Here is an 18,561-nt window from a genome sequence, read left to right as displayed (position 1 = left end):
GCAATGCCACCACAGTAGTGCCCAGAGTGGCCTAAATACCTCACTAATCAATACATCATCACAGCACTTCCCCCAGCCTGGCTTAACTGTCCCGGAACCAGGAAAAGTGCTGGCATTCTCTTCCGAAGATGTGAGAGCTCTGAGGACTCCTATCCATAAAAAGTAAAACATCAGACAACTCCTGATAGAAAGGAAATAATGCTCTTTTGCTTATTTCTTGTTCTCTGAAGGCTACATATTGCAGTACTCGGAGGATAACAGCGAGCAGTGGGGGAGTTTTCCAATCAGCCCCAGTGAACGCTCTTATCGCCTGGAAAATCTGAAATGCGGCACCTGGTATAAGTTCACTCTCACTGCCCAAAATGGAGTGGGGCCCGGGCGCATAAGTGAAATCATAGAAGCAAAGACATTAGGGAAAGGTACGTTTGCCTTCTTCTTGTTTCTTCTTGTCCTCGGTTTTCCAGATCGAAACTGGGGGGTGGGGATGGAATCGCAAACGCATCATAGAGTCGCACATTTGTTTGTGTCTTTGAGCTCTGTTGTTCCCAGGATGGGTGTGGCTGTGTTACAGTGAGGTGAGAGAGATGGTCGGTACTTACAGAATATCCTGGTTCTTTTTTTTTTTCAATTTCTCATTGGAAGTCAAAAAGAGGAATGTCACTTGAAAATTGAGGGCTTTTGCACCAGCATAAAGTGTCCAGGCTGGGCAGCCAGGAAATGTGACGTTTAGCCTCTGACCTTCTAGAGTGACCTCCCTTTCTCACCCCAGAACCCCTCTATAACTTTCTTGTTGCCTCATAGACCCTACCCTTCAGGTGGAAGTGACTGGGATAGACTGTTCACCCTTAATGTGACATGGTTTCCTTTATCTGAAATGCGGACCTTCAGAGAGATGAACCCCAAGGGAAGTTGGGTTTAGCTGTAAAATTGGCAGCCCTGGGACACCAGGAAGAGGGAGGGTCATAGCTGTAGGTAAGCATAAGTAAGGAGGTAAAGAGAGGGTCTTGTAGGTTTCCCTCACATCTGAATTTCAACTGGTGCAGCGGGCTGGGTGGCAGAGGAGCGAGAACCGAGAAGGCAGAGGTGCTATTGGGACCCAGCACCTGAGTTTCAGGTAACACATGGTAAGGGTTCAGATGATGAGGGATTGATTTATGCAGAAGTACATCCCTAAGGTCTCTGGGCTCCAGTATGAAGCATCCGGATAGTGAGGGAGACCTGTTGTTATTTCCCAAATCCAGCTGTCTTCTTGAGTCAGGTCACCCCTGGAAACAGGTAAGCCCAGTGGGTCCTTCCGGACCACTCAAGGGCACACATATGTGTTCAAAATACACAAAAATAATCTCTGCCCACCCAATTTCCCCTCTCACACCTAGGTCATCACAGTAGGAGACAGCCCATTGGTCCGTAAGGACCCTGTCGCTAGTGACTCTGACTGGGACTGAGCCCCCTGCCTAGGTGGAGAAAGAAGCCCGCGGCGAACATGCGATGCCTTCGACGGCTCATTCATGTACCCGTGAGCTGATCCCCATTGTGCATTCTCCCACAGAGCCCCAGTTCTCAAAGGAGCAAGACCTCTTTGCCAGCATCAACACCACCCGCGTGAGGCTGAACCTCATCGGCTGGAACGACGGCGGCTGCCCCATCACCTCCTTCACGCTCGAGTACAGACCCTTCGGGACCACGGTCTGGACCACGGCGCAGCGGACCTCTCTCTCCAAGTCCTACATTCTGTACGACCTGCAGGAAGCCACGTGGTACGAGCTCCAGATGCGGGTGTGCAACAGCGCCGGCTGTGCGGAGAAGCAGGCCAACTTCGCCACGCTCAACTACGACGGCAGTAAGCTGGCTGGCTCTGTGGCCCCGCTGTCTGTGTCTCAGGACCTGTGCATGTGCTCGCTGTCTCCGTCCCATCTAACATCCATCCTTGGCACAGAGCGGCCACGGCCCACAGATTCCACGGGGCTTCAATGCCACTCCCTCCAGGGCCCCCTAGTTCACTGTACCCACATGACCAGGGCTGTCATCCAGAAATAAGGGACCGAGGGCCCACGGGGGCTGTCCTTAGGGAGTGCTGGTGCAGGAGCGATTCTCTTTGGGTTGAAGGATTCTTCACCACGTGGTTCTGTACCTTGTCAATGACTGTGAGCTAACATTGCTTTTGTTGTCTCCCACCCCTCCCCCACCCCATCCCAATCCACATAACAGCTTTCTGTTTTGCTCTCATTAAGCCCTTAAACTGCATGTGCAAAACCAGTTGTTCATGATAAAGGAGCTTATGTTAGTCTCTGAGCAGAAATAGAGGCACTGATGGAACTAGAATCATGTCATAGGATGCCGGTGCACACATATGCACAAACACACACGGGAAGTTTGCACGGGCTTTTTGAAAACCAGGTGCGGGGGTCTCATGACATTTAGTGACCAAAAATAAACGATTGATTTTATCCTTATTTTCTACCACTGCTACTATTCAAGGGCCATTTATTGATATTTGAACAAGCGCCCAACCCAATGAGGCTGAAAGCTAGGCTGTCACGGGCAGGCATAGCTTTCAGGGAACTTTAGAAAGTCCCCAGGACCCGCATGCAGACACCGATTCCTGCAGCCTGGCAGTGACGGAATTAGGGCTTCGATCACAGGGCGGAGCCGGCGGCACTTTGTCAGAATGTTTGGGGCTCCTGGCTAGCTCCCTGCAGTGCCATCGGTCCCACCTTCACGGATAGGACCAGACCACGTGATAGATGGTAGATGGCTTAGCCTAGAAAGTCTGTAGCTAAGCCAGCACCCCAGTATTGTATTTACCATTAGGCAGGCGAAGGGGTGTTTCCTCCCCTGCTTATGGGGACTTGGGAACTTGTTTGATTAAAGCTGTAGAACTTCCTTGGGGTACAGATCTTACTGTGTCCTAAGAAAAAAGGTTCATGAACCCAAGGACCCTCAGAAATATTCAAAGTAAATTAATGGGGTGCGGTGCCCTGGGATCCTCACTTGGATGTCTTCTCCTGGACTGTCCCCCTCTGGCCTACTGTGTAAGCCACCCAATTTCCCATCCGTGGCCATTTCTCTGCAGAGTCCCCCTCAGCCAGAGGGCAGGCTCGTCTCCAGCATGTCAGGCCTGGGCCCATGAATGGAGGGCAGTCCTCAGGTGGAAGCTATCCAGGAATCGGTTATAGCAGCATGGGCCCCCTGTGCGATGCACGTGCCCCACGGCCCTGGGACAACCTCCCCAGCTCCAGGACAATAACCATTCTCCCGGGCTGGTGCTTTCCCACCCTTCGTTACATGCGGCATCATTCCAAGATGCCTCATCATGCAGGCGGAGTGCTTCCTCCCCAACATGCTTCAGTCTTTGGTCCCACAAAGTACAGGTCTTTGACACTTTCCACCCGCTTTACTTAGTACTTACATCTCCCCCAAAGTCCTTTGCTAGCAGGTACCCATTTGGCAGCAAGTAGGATTCTCACTTGAGATGATTGACGTAACATTGATTGACTTACGGTAACCACACTCTGACAGACAGTTTCTCTAAAGTCTGTGTAGAAGCCAGAGCAATCAGTGTGCTGCTCTGCTGGTGATGGGTTTATAGCTGATCATTTCACTAGAACCCGCTCACATGCAGAGTTTGAAACTGTGGCTCGAGCTCAAAAAGGGCTCTACAGATTTTAAATGTTTGTCATCTAAAAATAAAAAATTTAATGCTCTCACTTTACCTAGGATCTTAGAAGATAATCATGAAAAAGCCCTGTGAGCTGCATTTAATTTTCCGAACTCTGAAATGGTTTTACTACACTAAGAAATGAGAGCATGCATTTATATTTTCCTGGCAAGTGATTATAGGTTTCTTTGAACCAGTTTTGTAGATATAGAGCTTTAATATCTCTTCTGACACATCTGCCTGAAAGATTTTCTTCATTTTTGGAAAAACGAACATTAACAATTAGTCTCACATCTACACCAGTCAGATTTCAGGTTCTTCCATCTCTGTATTTGACTCTTTCCTCTGTCCTTTCCTTAGCCACGTGTCTGCTTGTCCCTGTAAAGCCTTGGTTTTGCAGACGCATCCTCACCTGCATCCCGTAGGTGGGCTCTGAGAATTTGCAGACTGGTGTCCAATCAAAAACACTACGAAGTTGGAAGAACTCTCTTCTCGGCCTTAGCAGATCACATAGAGAAGTGGGATTGTGTTACCCCTGCTGCAAATGCAGGACAACAAACATGTTTGTTCAGGGGGAAAGCGTATTATTTACGCATTCTCATCTTAAATCACTGACTTCCTGGCCCATGTTTCACATGGAACATACCGTGGGATGGAGAGTTTTACATAAAGAAGGGTGCCAAGGGGCATGCCCCATAAAGCGTGAGGTCTGAGTTTGAATCTCTGCACCATCGTATGGAGCCTCTGCATAGAAGCAGCTTACAGTAGCTCAGACTTCGGTTCGCTTAGGTGTTCCCTTATAATGCTAAATAATCCGAACTTCATAGCACTGTTTAACAGTGTCTGGTCCATAAACAGCTTGCTTTGGGTGCCTGGATGGTTCCCCTCTGAAAAGTTGTCTGTAGCTCTTATAGCCTGAAATGAGAGTTTCTAAAGTATATTCAGTCTTATTCCTGTGATTAAAGCGGATGAACAACCAAACAAAAGGGATTTTAAGCTTCTTTGAGCCCAGGTATCTGGAACAGTCTGCTTGCAGACTCTCTTCTGCCCACTTGCCAAAACTATTGTTCCTTCTTTGATGTGCAATTTCTCAAACAGTCTCTATCAATTGTGCTACTGGTGACATTTAAGTCCAAGTGAATGCCTGTGGCTTTTTAAAGCATTTTGCCCTGACTTTAAGCTTCCAAGTGCCTGTACCCAGGAGTACGTTGCGAAACTAAGTCTCTTTCAAAGAAATGCGCTTTGCCCTTGGTGCGGATCCCGATCTGATGTGCTGTAGACTAAGTTCAAAGTTGTGTAGAAGAAAGGGAGAGAGCAAGTAGCTAAGTTAGCAGGAACCTAGGTGAGGACTTCCTTTCATTCCCCATCACTGTGGACACCTGGGATCCCATGGCGCGACTGTTGTAACCATCATCCCTAAAACTCCGCCATGCCGTCTTCATTAATAGCCACCTAACATCATGGCCCTGCTTTCAGGTACAATCCCTCCACTCATTAAGTCAGTTGTCCAAAGCGAAGAAGGGCTGACGACCAACGAGGGGCTCAAGATGCTGGTGACCATCTCCTGTATCTTGGTGGGGGTCCTGCTGCTGTTTGTGCTCTTGCTGGTGGTGCGGAGAAGGAGGCGGGAACAGAGGCTGAAGCGGCTGAGAGGTGAGTCAAGGCCGGACCGCCGCCCGCCCACCGTGCCTGCTGTCACTCAGCTCTTACTTCCTGTGCCAGGTCCCCCAGCTACCTGCTCCTGTGATGTCCCTTCAGTAAGATGACAGAGCCTTTGGGGAAAAGTCAGTCTAAATCCCAGATATCTGTAGGCAAAGAAAATCACTTTCTCGTGAGTTTTTCAACCCCACTTTCTTTAACTTTCAGCCAGTCCAGTCATGCCCCCAGTCAGGCCTCCGTGGAGAAGACCTGTCAGATGTGTTCTGGAAGGGAGAACTATTTGATTGGCAGGAAGTGGAAATTGAGGGCTAATGGTTGTGGTAAAGCATTATGGGGCAGAAAACACTCACTTTCCCGAACAGGAATGTGAGCTGAAGCCCAGGGCAAGAGTTTCACTCTAACTAATGAAAAAACCCTGGACAGTGTGTGGGAGCCTAGGCCGCATGAATCCTCACTGCTGGCTCACCCCACGATGGTAACACCCAGTTCTGCAGAGCTCCGGTGACGAGACTGTGTCCAGGTCGGGCCAACAGCCCTTACGTGCCCTTGCTGTGCCGTGTGAGGCCAACACGTTCTTTCAAACACAAACCCTGTGCAGGAAAAGTGTATCCGAGTCCTTTTCTTTTTACTGTCGGGGTAATTCATGGAGCCACCATTTGGTAAAATGCATGTATGAGCCGTTCCACATTTTCGTGTCTGTGCAGTGCGGGGTGGCGTCATGCAGGGTTCTGTATGTTCTCCGAAGTGACATTTGAGGAACAAATCTGGGATCACCCCCCTCCCCAATCACATCTGTGATGCCCCAGAATGTCATGGACATACATGAAGAGCATCAACTCCTCTGTTAAAACTTAAACTGACCACAATCCAGTTATAGCTGCAGGACATGGTGATATTTCCACCTGTCTCCATTTTCCAAAATTCTCCTCTTTATATGATTCTTAGCACATTTTACTATCAATTTGCTTCCACTTTGCCAACAAATTAAAATATTTGAAGTACCCTGCACTCCATCTGTACACTTGAGCAGTCCTTCCGCTTAAATCTCCTGCAGCCAGATAATTCCTCTGCACCATCAATCCCACTGAAATTGCCTTTCTAACACGTTAACCACTTACCTTGTAATGTGACAGACCCTCCTTGAGTGAATCCTACACCCCAACCCGCACCAGATGTCTGATGCACAAAGACAGAAAGAAAGAGCCACGGAACTCTAGCTTTAGTGCAGGTGGGAGACACATTAGCATCTACCAGGAAAAGAACAAAACAATATCACGGATGCTAACACGGGGCTTCAAATTCTATGTGAGCACAAGACAGGGGGTGATTCCTCACTGGGGAGAAAAGGAGAGGCCAGTGAAGAGCTGCATAATACAACCCTGCAAACAAATAATATTGCCCAATATGTTGAGAAATTCAGTATAAAGGTGGGCTGTGCTGGGTTTCATTTACAGGGTTCAGCACTGAAATACCAAAGGGACGTTTTAATAGCCCCCTTTCACAGAAAACAGAATCTCATAGCCCGGATGTTCGGGACATTATCAGTGAGATACCAGTGACAGACAGGCCTAGAAGGGGGGGGGGGGTCCTTGTGGCATGTAGGCAGCCTAGTTGCATTTAGAAGACTATAAATTGCCCACATTTTTTTTAAACCAACAGTAAAATTTTCTTATTAGTCATTTTTATTTTATCACAAGGGTGTGGCAGCAGATGGATTAAACATTGAAGCAATCCTTCCCCACACGCTACCACCCTCTGCCAAATCCACCTTTTCTTTCCTCCCCTGACCCTGCGTTGCTTCCTCCTGCCTTCCCAGCACCTGCTTCATGTTCCTATTCTACTTGTACCGTCAGCACCCCAGCCTCGCTCTTCCTCACCAAGAGCAACGAAAGAAGCTAACGCTGCCCTGATTCTTGCTGAGACATTACACGGGTGGCGGGCCAACCTCCTTTATTTTGACTCTTAATAATTCCTGCAATTTAGTTATCATTTTGAAAGGGCTCTGTCCAGAAAGTGTGCTGGGACTGACATTTCTCTTGTCCACACCTCTGCTTCCAGGCACCACATTCTGTAGAGGGGCTTTGTGAGGGGAGCAATACCCCACCTCAGAGGCCATGGGCTTTCATTCTCCAGAACCGCTTCTGTTTTCTTTGCGCTGGAGAAAAGATGGAGCCTACACCGAGGTTTCGGGAGGAGGGAAATAACTGAGGTGGCAAAGAGGAGGTATTCATGAGGGATGCTGAGGAGCAGCTAGTCCAGAGCAATAGCTTGCCTGGGACAAAGGCATCTCTCTGCAGACTCACATTTTATATGAGCTTAACAACAGCTCCACGTCAAGGGTCTGAGAGGAGGGCAGCAAGAATGCAAAGGGCTGGTACCCAAGTCCACCTGCTTCCTATGGGCAAGTGTTAATGTGGACGCATGGAAACACATTCAGTTCAACAAACCTTTATGGCTTATCTGCCGTCTGCCCAATGCAACATTTTAAAAACCCAATGGTAAAATCTTCATAGCCATGTCAATTTATCACAAGAGTTTGACTAGGTCCTGGAGAGAAAAGGTTACAAAGACTCTGTCCCTGAACTAGGGACTCTGACACTAGTGGCAGTGAATAAAGGCTTATCAGGGACAGGTTCATCTCCCTTTAACTGTGGAAAGTATCCCATAAGAGGACAGAGTAAGTGACTAGGAGTCAACAAAAGGCCAGGCCTTGCCCCAGAAAGACCTTCGTTAGCCCCGCAGGCCCCCTGAAATGTTAATTAACGACCCAGAGGGAAATTGCAGGCACAGAGTTTAATGCTGTGGGTGCCTCTCCATTAAACAGAGGTCATTAGTGAAATCGTCCAATTACAACCTGACCCACACAAGGCACAGATTCGGGGCCTGGGTTAGAATGAGTTCAAATATATTTACAGAGTCTACGGAGAGCATTGCTTCATACAGAAATTTTTATTGCCTAAAATAAGGTCATTTCTAATAATATGTCAAATGTTGACTGAGCAACCACTGATCAGGATCAAAAATGGAAATAAGAAAATTTGGATTACAGAAGAATATTTTAGGAGTTCCTGATAGGCACTGTTTGAGTTATAACGTAGGGTCAACTTCAAATTGTTGACTTTGTTTGATTGCCAGCAACAACTAAATATTTATAAGCAGGGTATGTTTTACCATATAGACAAGCAACCTAGTTAGGTGAATACAAGAATATGTCCTTAGAAAGAAAGATAGGAAAGAAGGAAGAAAGGGAGGAAGGATGGAAGGAAAGAAGGAAAGAGAGAGAGAGAGACAGGGAGAAAGAAAGAGAGAGAGAGAGAGAGAGAAAGAAAATGGGACTCAAGCAATTCAGCCAACCTATATTCTGCCTTCCTGAGTGCTTTACTAATTTTAGAGCACAGCAGCCTCCTGAAGTCTAAATTGTCTGTAAGTGCTACATTTTTTTCAATCTATAACCTTATCCAGGAGTTCAGAAGCCACAGTTTGCTTTTAATGATGCCCTGATTTTTCCCCACTTCTAGATCTTTGAAGTGCAAGGTTACAGGATGAGTCACTGGCTGAGCCAAGAATCCAAGCAGCCCCAGCCTTATAAAAAGTTGATTCCCATGTCAAGTAATCAACTCCAGGATCACTAAAAGCTTCCTCCTTTAAGGAGTTTACCCAAGAGGGTGCAAAGTTATGCTGGCACCAGCCAGCATGCGCCAAGCCAAAAAGCTATTTCCAAGGCTTCAAATTAGCTAAAGATAAAAATCAATGGATGATGTAAAATGGGACCATGCTTCTGTGGCAAAGTGCCCGTATTCCCTTTATTATTTTAAATCCATGTGGAAATGGGTTCATATTGTAAAACTGATCAGTCCAGAAGGCCATTCCCAGAGAGTATGTGGTTTCGGGGCTAAGGAGTAGGCCACGAGGCATCTTCATCCCTTTCCTTGTTCTAATATGGCCTTTATCTGCTCTGCAAACGAGATGAAAGCTCTCCTCATCTGTAAGACCAAAAATTGGCCTGAACTTTAACAATCTAAAGGGAGAGGACTGTGCCTCTAGGAGCTCAGAGACACACAGACTTGAGCTCTTCAAGTAAGCGTGGCCAGGGCACAGAGCCACAGAGTTCCCACACGTGCAAGACATCCCCGACACGGGGTGGGCAGAACAGGTTTACAGCTGTGAGTGTGGAAAGTAATGTGGTGATTAGCAAACAATGATATGAGAATAAACTCTGCGTTTCACATACTCACAACCGTACACTTACTTTTCAGTGAAGAAACTGGGCGTGTGCACCCTGGAGACTTCATCGCCAGGCTGAGAAATGTCCCAGGTGTGGTTTGGATGGGGTCAGAACCATGTACTCTGAAACTCTTTAATTCTATGCTGTGTTTTCTTCCTTCCTTCTTTCCTTTTTTTCTCCCTTCCTTCCTCCCTCCCTCCCTTCCATTCTTTTTTTCTTTATCTTAAATTTCTTAATAAAATTATCCTTTTAAATCTCCAAACCTGTGATGGCAGGACTGAGTAAAAAGGTTCCTGTTTTAGAGAGTGGGAACTCAAGGACCCCGGGGTGACGGAGAGTCAAGGGCGGCCACCGGGGTCAGGACGAGAGCATGTTCAATCAGAGGGAGAAGCCCAGCATCAGCCCCAGAGCTCCATCCTGCCGGGTGTCTCTCTTGTCCGTGTTTGTACTTCACGGTTTTCTCATATTGCAAGTATACGTGGTGGTTTTCTTATTCGGGTCAGTGTTTTTGAATCAGCTTTCATCTGAACATGCTGATGACTGGAAGTCCTGTTTGTGATCTTGTCGAAGCCTAAATGCAGGTTGATAGCCCCACGCGATAGCTGCCTGATGAGACCCATCTCAGTCCCACAGGAAAGCGGGCGCGCGTGTGAGGCGCCTTGCGAGTAAGGACTATTGACGGATGCTGTGGCGCGGGGTGAGGTCTGCCACCCCCAAACTGGCTTTTTGTTTTTCTGGGTGTGTACGAGTGACTGTCCGATGGAGGCACTACCTGGAGCAGATTCCATTCCACTCCACTAGAACATGAGAAACGAAAATGTTATCACGTGACTATGAACGAGAGAGTCCTTTTTGTTTAAAGAAATATTTGAGCATGTAGAATAGGAGGCGACTCAGACTCTCGACACGGGCACAGTGCAGTGCTGGAGACGGCTGCACCCTCCCCTGCGGCAGGGTGGCCTGGGCCTCCTTGTCAGCAAGGACCTTCAGGCCATGTGCAGAGCCAGGGTGGGAGTGACGGTCCCTGGTCCCATGTAAAGAACACGGGGATGGGGGAGACCACGCTGCGATGCTGTTGACTCAATGGGGGGTGCCTCTCCCAAAGAACTACTTGAGCCATGTATTAATCAACAGAGTGCTAGCAGCTTCTTCCTCTTTCTAATACTGTGCCCTGCGCTCTCCCGTTTCATCTCGTAATAGCTGTACAGGAAGGTCGTGAATAAACCTGACGTTATTCTGCCCTATTTGCTAACATGAAACCTGAGGGGAACTTGTCCAAAATTATGCATCGGTGATGGCAGAACTCAGAGAGCCCCAGACCAATGTCACCTACCCCAGCTTCCTTTCTGTGAAACCTCTTCAGACTTTGGAGTATTCAAGAAAGAAATAGTCTCTTCCATCAATATTAAGTTAGCTTAGAAAGATTTATCAATGAATTGGAGGATCAAAAGATGCTATACCAGAGTATCAATAGCTACTTTGTCATTTTATTTTTGCCCATCAAAAATATTTGTCTTATTTCTTTTTTATTTGTATATTTACTAGCCCCTCAGCCTTCCCCAATATTAAAAAAAAGAAGAAGTGTTCCTTCTGGTTTGCATATCTTCAACCTACTGCCTCTCACCCCACTTCTTTTCCCCTTGAATTCCTGGAAAAGGATTCTGTACTCAGTACCCTGCCTCTCCATGACTCCCACACCCAAATGAAACTCCCCTCCCGAAGGCAGATGGCCAATCACCTCTGATCACCGACTCCCCCTTTCCAATATCGTTTTCTCGGCCTCTTCATGCATTCGGAGTGTTAGTGAATGGTACTTTTGAAATTCCGTCCTTCCTTGTCTGAGCATCCCTGACCCTCCTGGTGGTATTTCTTCATCATTCCCCAGCTCAAGACAGTGGGAACACGGAGCCAAGGGCGGATATGCAGGAGCTACAAGGGGCTTGGAGAAAGGTGTCACAAACTCTAAACTTCATGCTGAGCTGAAATTTATATAAAAATATGACAGGTAACATAAAAGGCTGTTTAGCTGTGTTGGGCAAGAAGAGACCTCGGATGATGTACTCATATTAACGGATGGCAGGTAGCATCGTCTGCTCTGTTTTACATGCACCAGGAGGAGTGCTCGTGAGGCCAGAAAATGGGGACCAGAATCACAAAAAAAGGAAGAAAGGGAGGGAGGAAGGGAGGGACAGGGAAAACTCGGATTGCTTAAAAAAATCATCACAGTCCCTGATTATGTAAATTGATTTTTTTCCAATCCTACTATGTTCTAGTCACTAGTGGGGGAGGGGAAGGGATGGTGCATAAAATACTATTTCTAAACCCCTGCTGGTAGGGGAGGCAAAGCATGTTTACAACAAACACTAAGATAATCGCCAAATGATAAGCAAGATACGGTGGACACCAATCACTGCCACGGTAATCCACTGAAGGGAAAGATACTGTCCCCACAGGAAAGATTAAGGGAGGGGCCATGGGGCTCCAGTCTGTAGACCCCAAAATCCTAATATTTTGATTCTGAATGAAATTTTTCTAGACATACTCCCTAGGCCTTTGTGGATAATCTTTGAACAATCAAATTAAAGTGCTAGAAAATAGTTATACTCCATACCCATTTTCAAAGATAATAAATTCTAGAAATGAGAGATGGAAATAAATCAGTTAGCTCATACAAAGGATAGTTTGTGAGCAGCCAGGAAATGACAGTGGTCACCAGAGGCCTGGACAAACCCCATTTGCGTTTTGACAGGGCTGACTGATAAGGGGCACTAGGCTATGGCTGGAATAAGGGCGGGCTGAGCCGATCTTGAGTTGGCACAAATCCAGGTGAGAGAAAATCCAAACTGTAAAAGATTTGGAAAGGCTGGAGCCAAGCAGGTAAAATTAATAGGGATATTTGTAAAGTCTTCTATAAACATAGTGAAAATTCATTTGCAATACATATAAGGAACATTGGGTTCTCGCTGGCTTATAAGAAGGATTTCAGAAAATTGCCCGTTTCTGTGCTCAGCCTCATTTAATGAAGGAGAAGAAGAAATCACAGGTCTTTCATAGACAAGAGTCCCAGGTAGAGAATTACCTAGAAATTACGCCATTTGCGGAGTGGTTGAGAAAGTTAGAGAATTCAACCTAGAAAAGCAGATGCAAAGAAGCAGACATGGCAGCTCCAGGGACATATCCAAGTACCTTGTGGGTGGTTCCAGAAGGTGTTGATGGCCTCGGAGGAACACAGTGTCGGGGCTCTCTGCAGAGAATGCAAGAGTAAGAAGCTCAGAGGGAGGGGTGGGGGCCAGAAGTGAGAGGCAGCAGAGCTGGACAGAGAGCTGGGACCAGCATGAGAGGGCTGGGCCTCAGTGCTGAGAAGTCTGCTGGGCAGGGAGGTCCCTCTTGAAGCACAGGTGTGACACAGTAAAGACTGTGTCTCAGATCCATCGCCCTTCCTGCAGTGTGGATGTCACTTAGAGAGCAGAGAGCCTGAAGTTGGGGAGACCAGGGAGGGAGGGGTTGACTAGTAAATGAGATTTGGACTAAGGAGACAGAACGAAGCAATGGTCCCATAGAGACAAGCGGAGGTGGGAGAGACCCACAAACTTGATAGGCGGGTCAGTTCTGGGAGCGAGAGGTGGGGCGAGTATGCACAGTGAACACACGGGCCCCTGCTGGGGGCTCCGATGGCCCAGCTCATTTTAACATTTATCTACGACACTGGGGAAGGGGCTCAAATATTTATTAGCAGGATGATTGGAAAATTCTTTAATGCTTGTAAGACTATGATTCCATGATTTTTTAAAAAAAATTGTCTAACTTGTCCCAGATTCTCTTCTTACTCCTACACAGAAGTGTGTCTGAGAGTCTGTCATCTCTTTCCACTGTCCCTGCATGCACATGAATAAGGCCCTGACCCTCACCTGAGCCCTGACACCTTTCCCAAAATTGATTCCAAATCTGCCTCGAACAGCGTCACCTAATGCCCCCAACTCACTTGGATGTATGAAGTACTCCAGTATGCTTGAGGCCAAAGGCCTCAGCCACCACCCAATTGCTGCCTCCAGAGCACCTACACCTACCCACCTCCACCTCTGCCCTCCTTCCGCTCTTCCCTTTGGGCCAGTGAAAAGCTTCCAGATTATGTTCAGTAATAAACAGTCACACCCCCTGAGCTCCTCAGTGTCTTCACCATCCCCACTTCACCACCACACCTGGAAATTGCTCTGTCCTGTCCAACTGACTGACCCCTTGCTGCACAATTGGAATGCATACTAACTCCGGGCCATGGAGCTCCCTTCCCATTCCAGTCTGTGCTCCCCAAGCTTCATGCTCCCCTGAAGATGGGGACAATCTTGAATCCTTCCAGACTCAATCAACTTGAGGCATTGCTCTCCTGGGCTCATTTCCATCAGTCAGCTGGCACTTGGCATTGGCTCCCCTGTGTGTCCCTGAACTCATGACACATATCCCACTCTAAGTATAAAGGACCTTAAGGACAGGGGTGAAAAAGGGATTTCAACCAGTAGACAGTGCTTACGAACTCCCACTCAGCTGCAGCTAATGACTGAATGTATCTGGGTCCCAGTTTTCTGGTTGCTGAATAAGGACACAAGTCCCAGGCAGGGACTGATACATGCTGGCAGTCCTAAAGCAACTGGCACAATGCAGATTCCTAGTACAATGGGGTGCCCAGCCCACCCCGTGCCCACTCTCCAGAAGCCATTCACACGTGGTCCCCGAAGGCAACTGGTGCTTAAAACTCCAACAGAGCTTCTCATAGATGAACTCATGGGAGAACTGAATTTCCATGAATATAATTATTCTCACACTATCAGATGAAATCAGAAGAAGCAGCTAAGACTTAAAAAGAAGGGATGTGCTCCAAGATGATAGGCATAGAGAAGGGTAGACCAAAATGGCTTTGGGTACCTACACCTGTGGACCAGCTTAACCTCAGCGAAGATGCCGTAGACAAGGAAGACTCCCAGGTAGAGCCTGTTGGTACTTGAGGAGAGCTCTGTTCTTACCTGTCAGACACAGCAGTTCCTTAGCACACTGATATAAAAAAAAAAATCTCAGGAATAGAAAAGAAAAATGATGAGCAAAAGCAGGAAAGCAGGTCCCCTTTGAAGACATGTGGGTCTGAGTTACCTTCAAATTGGGAAAGGAAGTACGATGTTTACGTCTTGGGATTTTTCCCTCTTTTTTTGGAGTATTGAACTAGCCACTGCTTGGTTGTTACATAGTGCTAATTATTCCCACGCTTCTGGCATTTTGCATATATATTTACTTTGCAAGTGTTAAATCATTCAGGAAGAGAAGAAACTCATCATATTTACTTTGTCTTTGCGGATAAATATAAAGGCATGAGCTGGGAAATTCAATGCTGTTTTGCTTCCTTTGCTTCGCCATATGGGTGGGGTGGAAGGGAGCTGCTTCCTTTCCCAGACTGAGCCCATCTGTGCACACACCCGGGGCCCAGGCTCGAGGCTGCAATAGGAACTGGCATGGCCGACTTGAAAAACGGCTCCAGTTCCTGGGTGTGCCCGCCCACGTGTGGTGGCCCCTGTGACTGTCCTCGCCTCTCAGGAGCAGCACGCTCCTCCCCAACATGGAAACGGTTGCATTTAGAGGCCAGCCCCCAAAAGATGAAAGATGGATAAAAATGCTCCAATATACATATTTCTTCCCTATACAACCAGTTACACTGTCAGCTAAATGCTTTTCCAGAAAGTTCTATTCATTGAACACTATGGTTAACATCAAGACCTCAGAGGGCAATGAGAGAAAAACAAAAGGAAGGCTTCTGTGTTTTCAGAAAGAAAACATTCTTGTTTTACAGGACAAAATATGTAAAAAGAACAAATTATATTTTAAGAAAAGAAGAATGAAAATTTCAAAGCAATATCATCAAAAAAGTATAATTGTTTTTCTGCAACATTTTTAGGCAGGATTACTTTGGTCAGAAGTGGTCATGAGGTCTTGGTAAACAATGTCCTCAGAGAAAAAAATTTATTTCTGAGTTTGAAAAAAACATCTCAGTTTCCAGACAGTGATATGCCAATTATGCAATTCTTTATTCAACCCGAGGGACACACCACTCTATAGGAATGCCTTTTTAAATGATCTGTGGTGCCAGAAGCTTTATAATTTTCATATTTTGATAATAAAAGTAGTACAATTTACATTATGTAAATGAATTACTTTCAAAATGTTAATTTTCTGGTTACCAAAAATAAAGTTGGGTTTTGTAAAAGTGGCCAATAAATAAGTTGTAATAAAACCTTTAATAGGCGTCTGAGAGCTTATATGGCCCTAGAGTATTATGTTCGTTTTGTAATTAAAAAATATATATAGTAATATACACATAGAATAAAATATAGATATATAGACAGACAGATCCCATGTAGAAGAAATTTTTTTAAAATCCCACTAACCTTTTGGTAATTAGTAGTGATATGGGTATACACTTATTTTTCAAAATGACTACTGTCACCTGACCCTGTAGAATATTGATCATAAATGCCTAAGTGAACGTTAAATAGTCGTTTATCATGCACTAATATTAACTTTCTCTCCCCAGATGCCAAGAGCCTCGCTGAAATGCTCATGAGGTGAGTAAGCAAAAGCCAGCATCCCAGGTGTCATGCTTAAAAGAACACGGCACTACTTCCCTCCATGGCTTTTCTAATGACTCATTCTTTTTGACATATAATGTCCATTTTATGTGCCAAGACATAACAAATGGTGCACTTTCACGCGTGCCATAGGTAGTGTTCTTGCCTACTGGACTCAACCAACAGAGTGTTTCCCATTAAACTGGGAACAAAAAAGCCACATTATAAATGAGTAGCTTTGGTTTTGCTCCCACCCAAATATGCCACCTTTGGGATCAAGCCTTCTTCCTGAGAGAGAGCAAGACAACTGTGAGGAGCAAAGCACAAAAGGAAATTTCTGGTACCCAGTGCTCTTCCAAGGCAATGGGCTGATCAAGGAAGATTCTCCTTGGCCTCAGTTCCCATGGCACCTTCAGCCCCTGCACTCCCCGCCCCCACAGGAGTACTCACCAACTTCTGCTGCAAATATCGAGTCACGTCCTGTCTGGGAGGTCATGGCCTATATCAGGCTCGTGTCAGCACTGTCCAGCACTGTACTTGCTGCACACGTTGCTGAGCAGATGAGTGACTTCGGCTAGTTGAATAAGTAAGTGTTCACAACCATAGAACACATCCCAATATTTGCATTTTAAACCTTTTATATGGTAATCATTAAACCACACTGGAAAAGGATACTCAAAGTCTAAGAAACAAACAAGGAAAATGTAAGGGGCCCTGGTGGTGAACTTGCTGTTGCCATTTTAAGATGTCTCACCTAGGAAAGAGGAGGGATGTGGGGTCTCTTCCCACTCCCCACCCCACCACAGTTGGCTTTCATTTTCTCCCCCATCTTTGCATATAAAATTAGTACTTTTTGGTTATTCACAAAGAGCCCATGCCCCAAAAGACCTAAGGTCAAGGTGGACTAGCATGGGCCCATGGATTACATTTCCCACAGACATCTTTGATTGGCCACACCGTGTATTAAAAGAATGTGAGCTGTAGGTAGAGGATGTGGAGGAATCAAAGATAATTCTGAAATATTTGGTATGAGCAGTTAGATGAACATTGGTGCCACTTGCCAAGATTAGGAAGGTAGGCACAGAATATGGACTTTTTTGTAGGGTCAGGGAGGCGGGGTTGTCAATGAGAATGAAAAGGTCAGGGTGAGTCATGTTGAATTTGGGATGCTTCTTAAGCAGCCAGTGAAAGTGTCAGATGGCTGGTAGCCAGAATCTGGAGCTCAGAGGAGAATTCAGAAATGCTAAAGGCCTGTAAACTATCTCCTTCATAGCAGGTATCCAATCACATCCCATGAGCTCATACCTGCGTGAGAAGATTATGCAAATGTACATGTAATGCCTTGAATACACATGCTTGTGAAAGTCTGTGCGTATTTGCTGAGCGAGTGTGAGGGCCTTTCTGTGGTCACAGGGGAGCACCCAGACTCGCGTGCACTGCGGCTGAGCCGACCTGACGAATCGTCGGCAAAACAAACAAGCCACAGCTATTTGGTTTAAACAACTTATCTACTTAATAAAATAAATGTTCTACTGTAGAACCTAGAAATATAAATTTATTGATGACATTTAGAAATCAAGAGATTTCACACAAAATTTTGGCTTTCTGACGTTTGAAAACACTCTGGCCACACTGGGCACAGCCTCCCTGCTCATGGCTGCCTGGACCTTTGTCCGGTGCCCCCGTTAATCCACACAGGGCTTTGGCTCAGCCGAGCGGGGCCCTGTCCCTCTCCCCGCTCTCGTCCACCTGGCCGATTTGTGCCCCAGCCTGGCTCCTGCAGCGCTCTGGCCACTTCCTCCACCCAGTCCCAAACCACAGACCATGCCTCTGTCCAAAGCCCATGCTGGTCCACTTTGACCTTAGGTCTTTTAGTTAGGGTGATTTGGTATTTATTAGCTCCTCTGCTGTCCTAGAATGCATCCCTCCCCCTTCTCCTTAGCCCCAAGCAAGACATTAGAAAGCATCTTCCTCGTTAATAGGGCAATTACTGTGGTTAAAAGACCACCTGTTGATGTGAGCAAGAATTAATCACGGTATTATTCCCAGTTGACTGTGGCTAACATAAAATTAGGAACGTTGAAACTAGTAATCACTCCCAATTTAGGTAGTTGAGGTAGTTTTCCTGCAAAGGGTGAAAGTGATTGAAAGGGAAGATAACTTCCAAGCTCCTCAAATAGGGGGATTTTTATGGGATTGATCCAGAAGGAAAAGCAACGCTTTGAATCATGCAGAGTCCATTCAATCTGAATTAGGCAGGTTCACAGACCAAGCAACAACACACCTGTCACCTACCTGGTGAGTCTACGGCCAACCGTATTTCAAAGGTGGCTGCAGAAGTCTAGGCAAGTCGCATGCATTGGTACAGAGAAAGCCACGGAATTGTGTCCCTGATTTTTCGCTGCCGCTCTCTT

At 46.4% G+C, this 18,561-nt stretch overlaps 1 protein-coding gene across 1 annotated transcript in view; it reads left to right on the top strand.

Moving 5' to 3' along the window:
- DSCAM (DS cell adhesion molecule) overlaps positions 1-18,561 on the top strand; it is an 82,357-nt gene that overhangs the window by 32,048 nt on the left and 31,748 nt on the right. The window contains exons 8-11 of the mRNA XM_053919125.2: positions 231-419; positions 1,550-1,840; positions 5,135-5,311; positions 16,114-16,144. Coding sequence (XP_053775100.1) covers positions 231-419; positions 1,550-1,840; positions 5,135-5,311; positions 16,114-16,144 — 688 coding nt within the window. The remainder of the gene's footprint in view (positions 1-230; positions 420-1,549; positions 1,841-5,134; positions 5,312-16,113; positions 16,145-18,561) is intronic.

This window comes from Desmodus rotundus, chromosome 2 (assembly GCF_022682495.2).
Source record: "Desmodus rotundus isolate HL8 chromosome 2, HLdesRot8A.1, whole genome shotgun sequence".
NCBI lineage: Eukaryota > Metazoa > Chordata > Mammalia > Chiroptera > Phyllostomidae > Desmodus > Desmodus rotundus.
The sequence above is the reverse complement of the archived record's forward strand: the minus strand, read 5'-3'. Positions and strand labels throughout refer to the sequence as shown.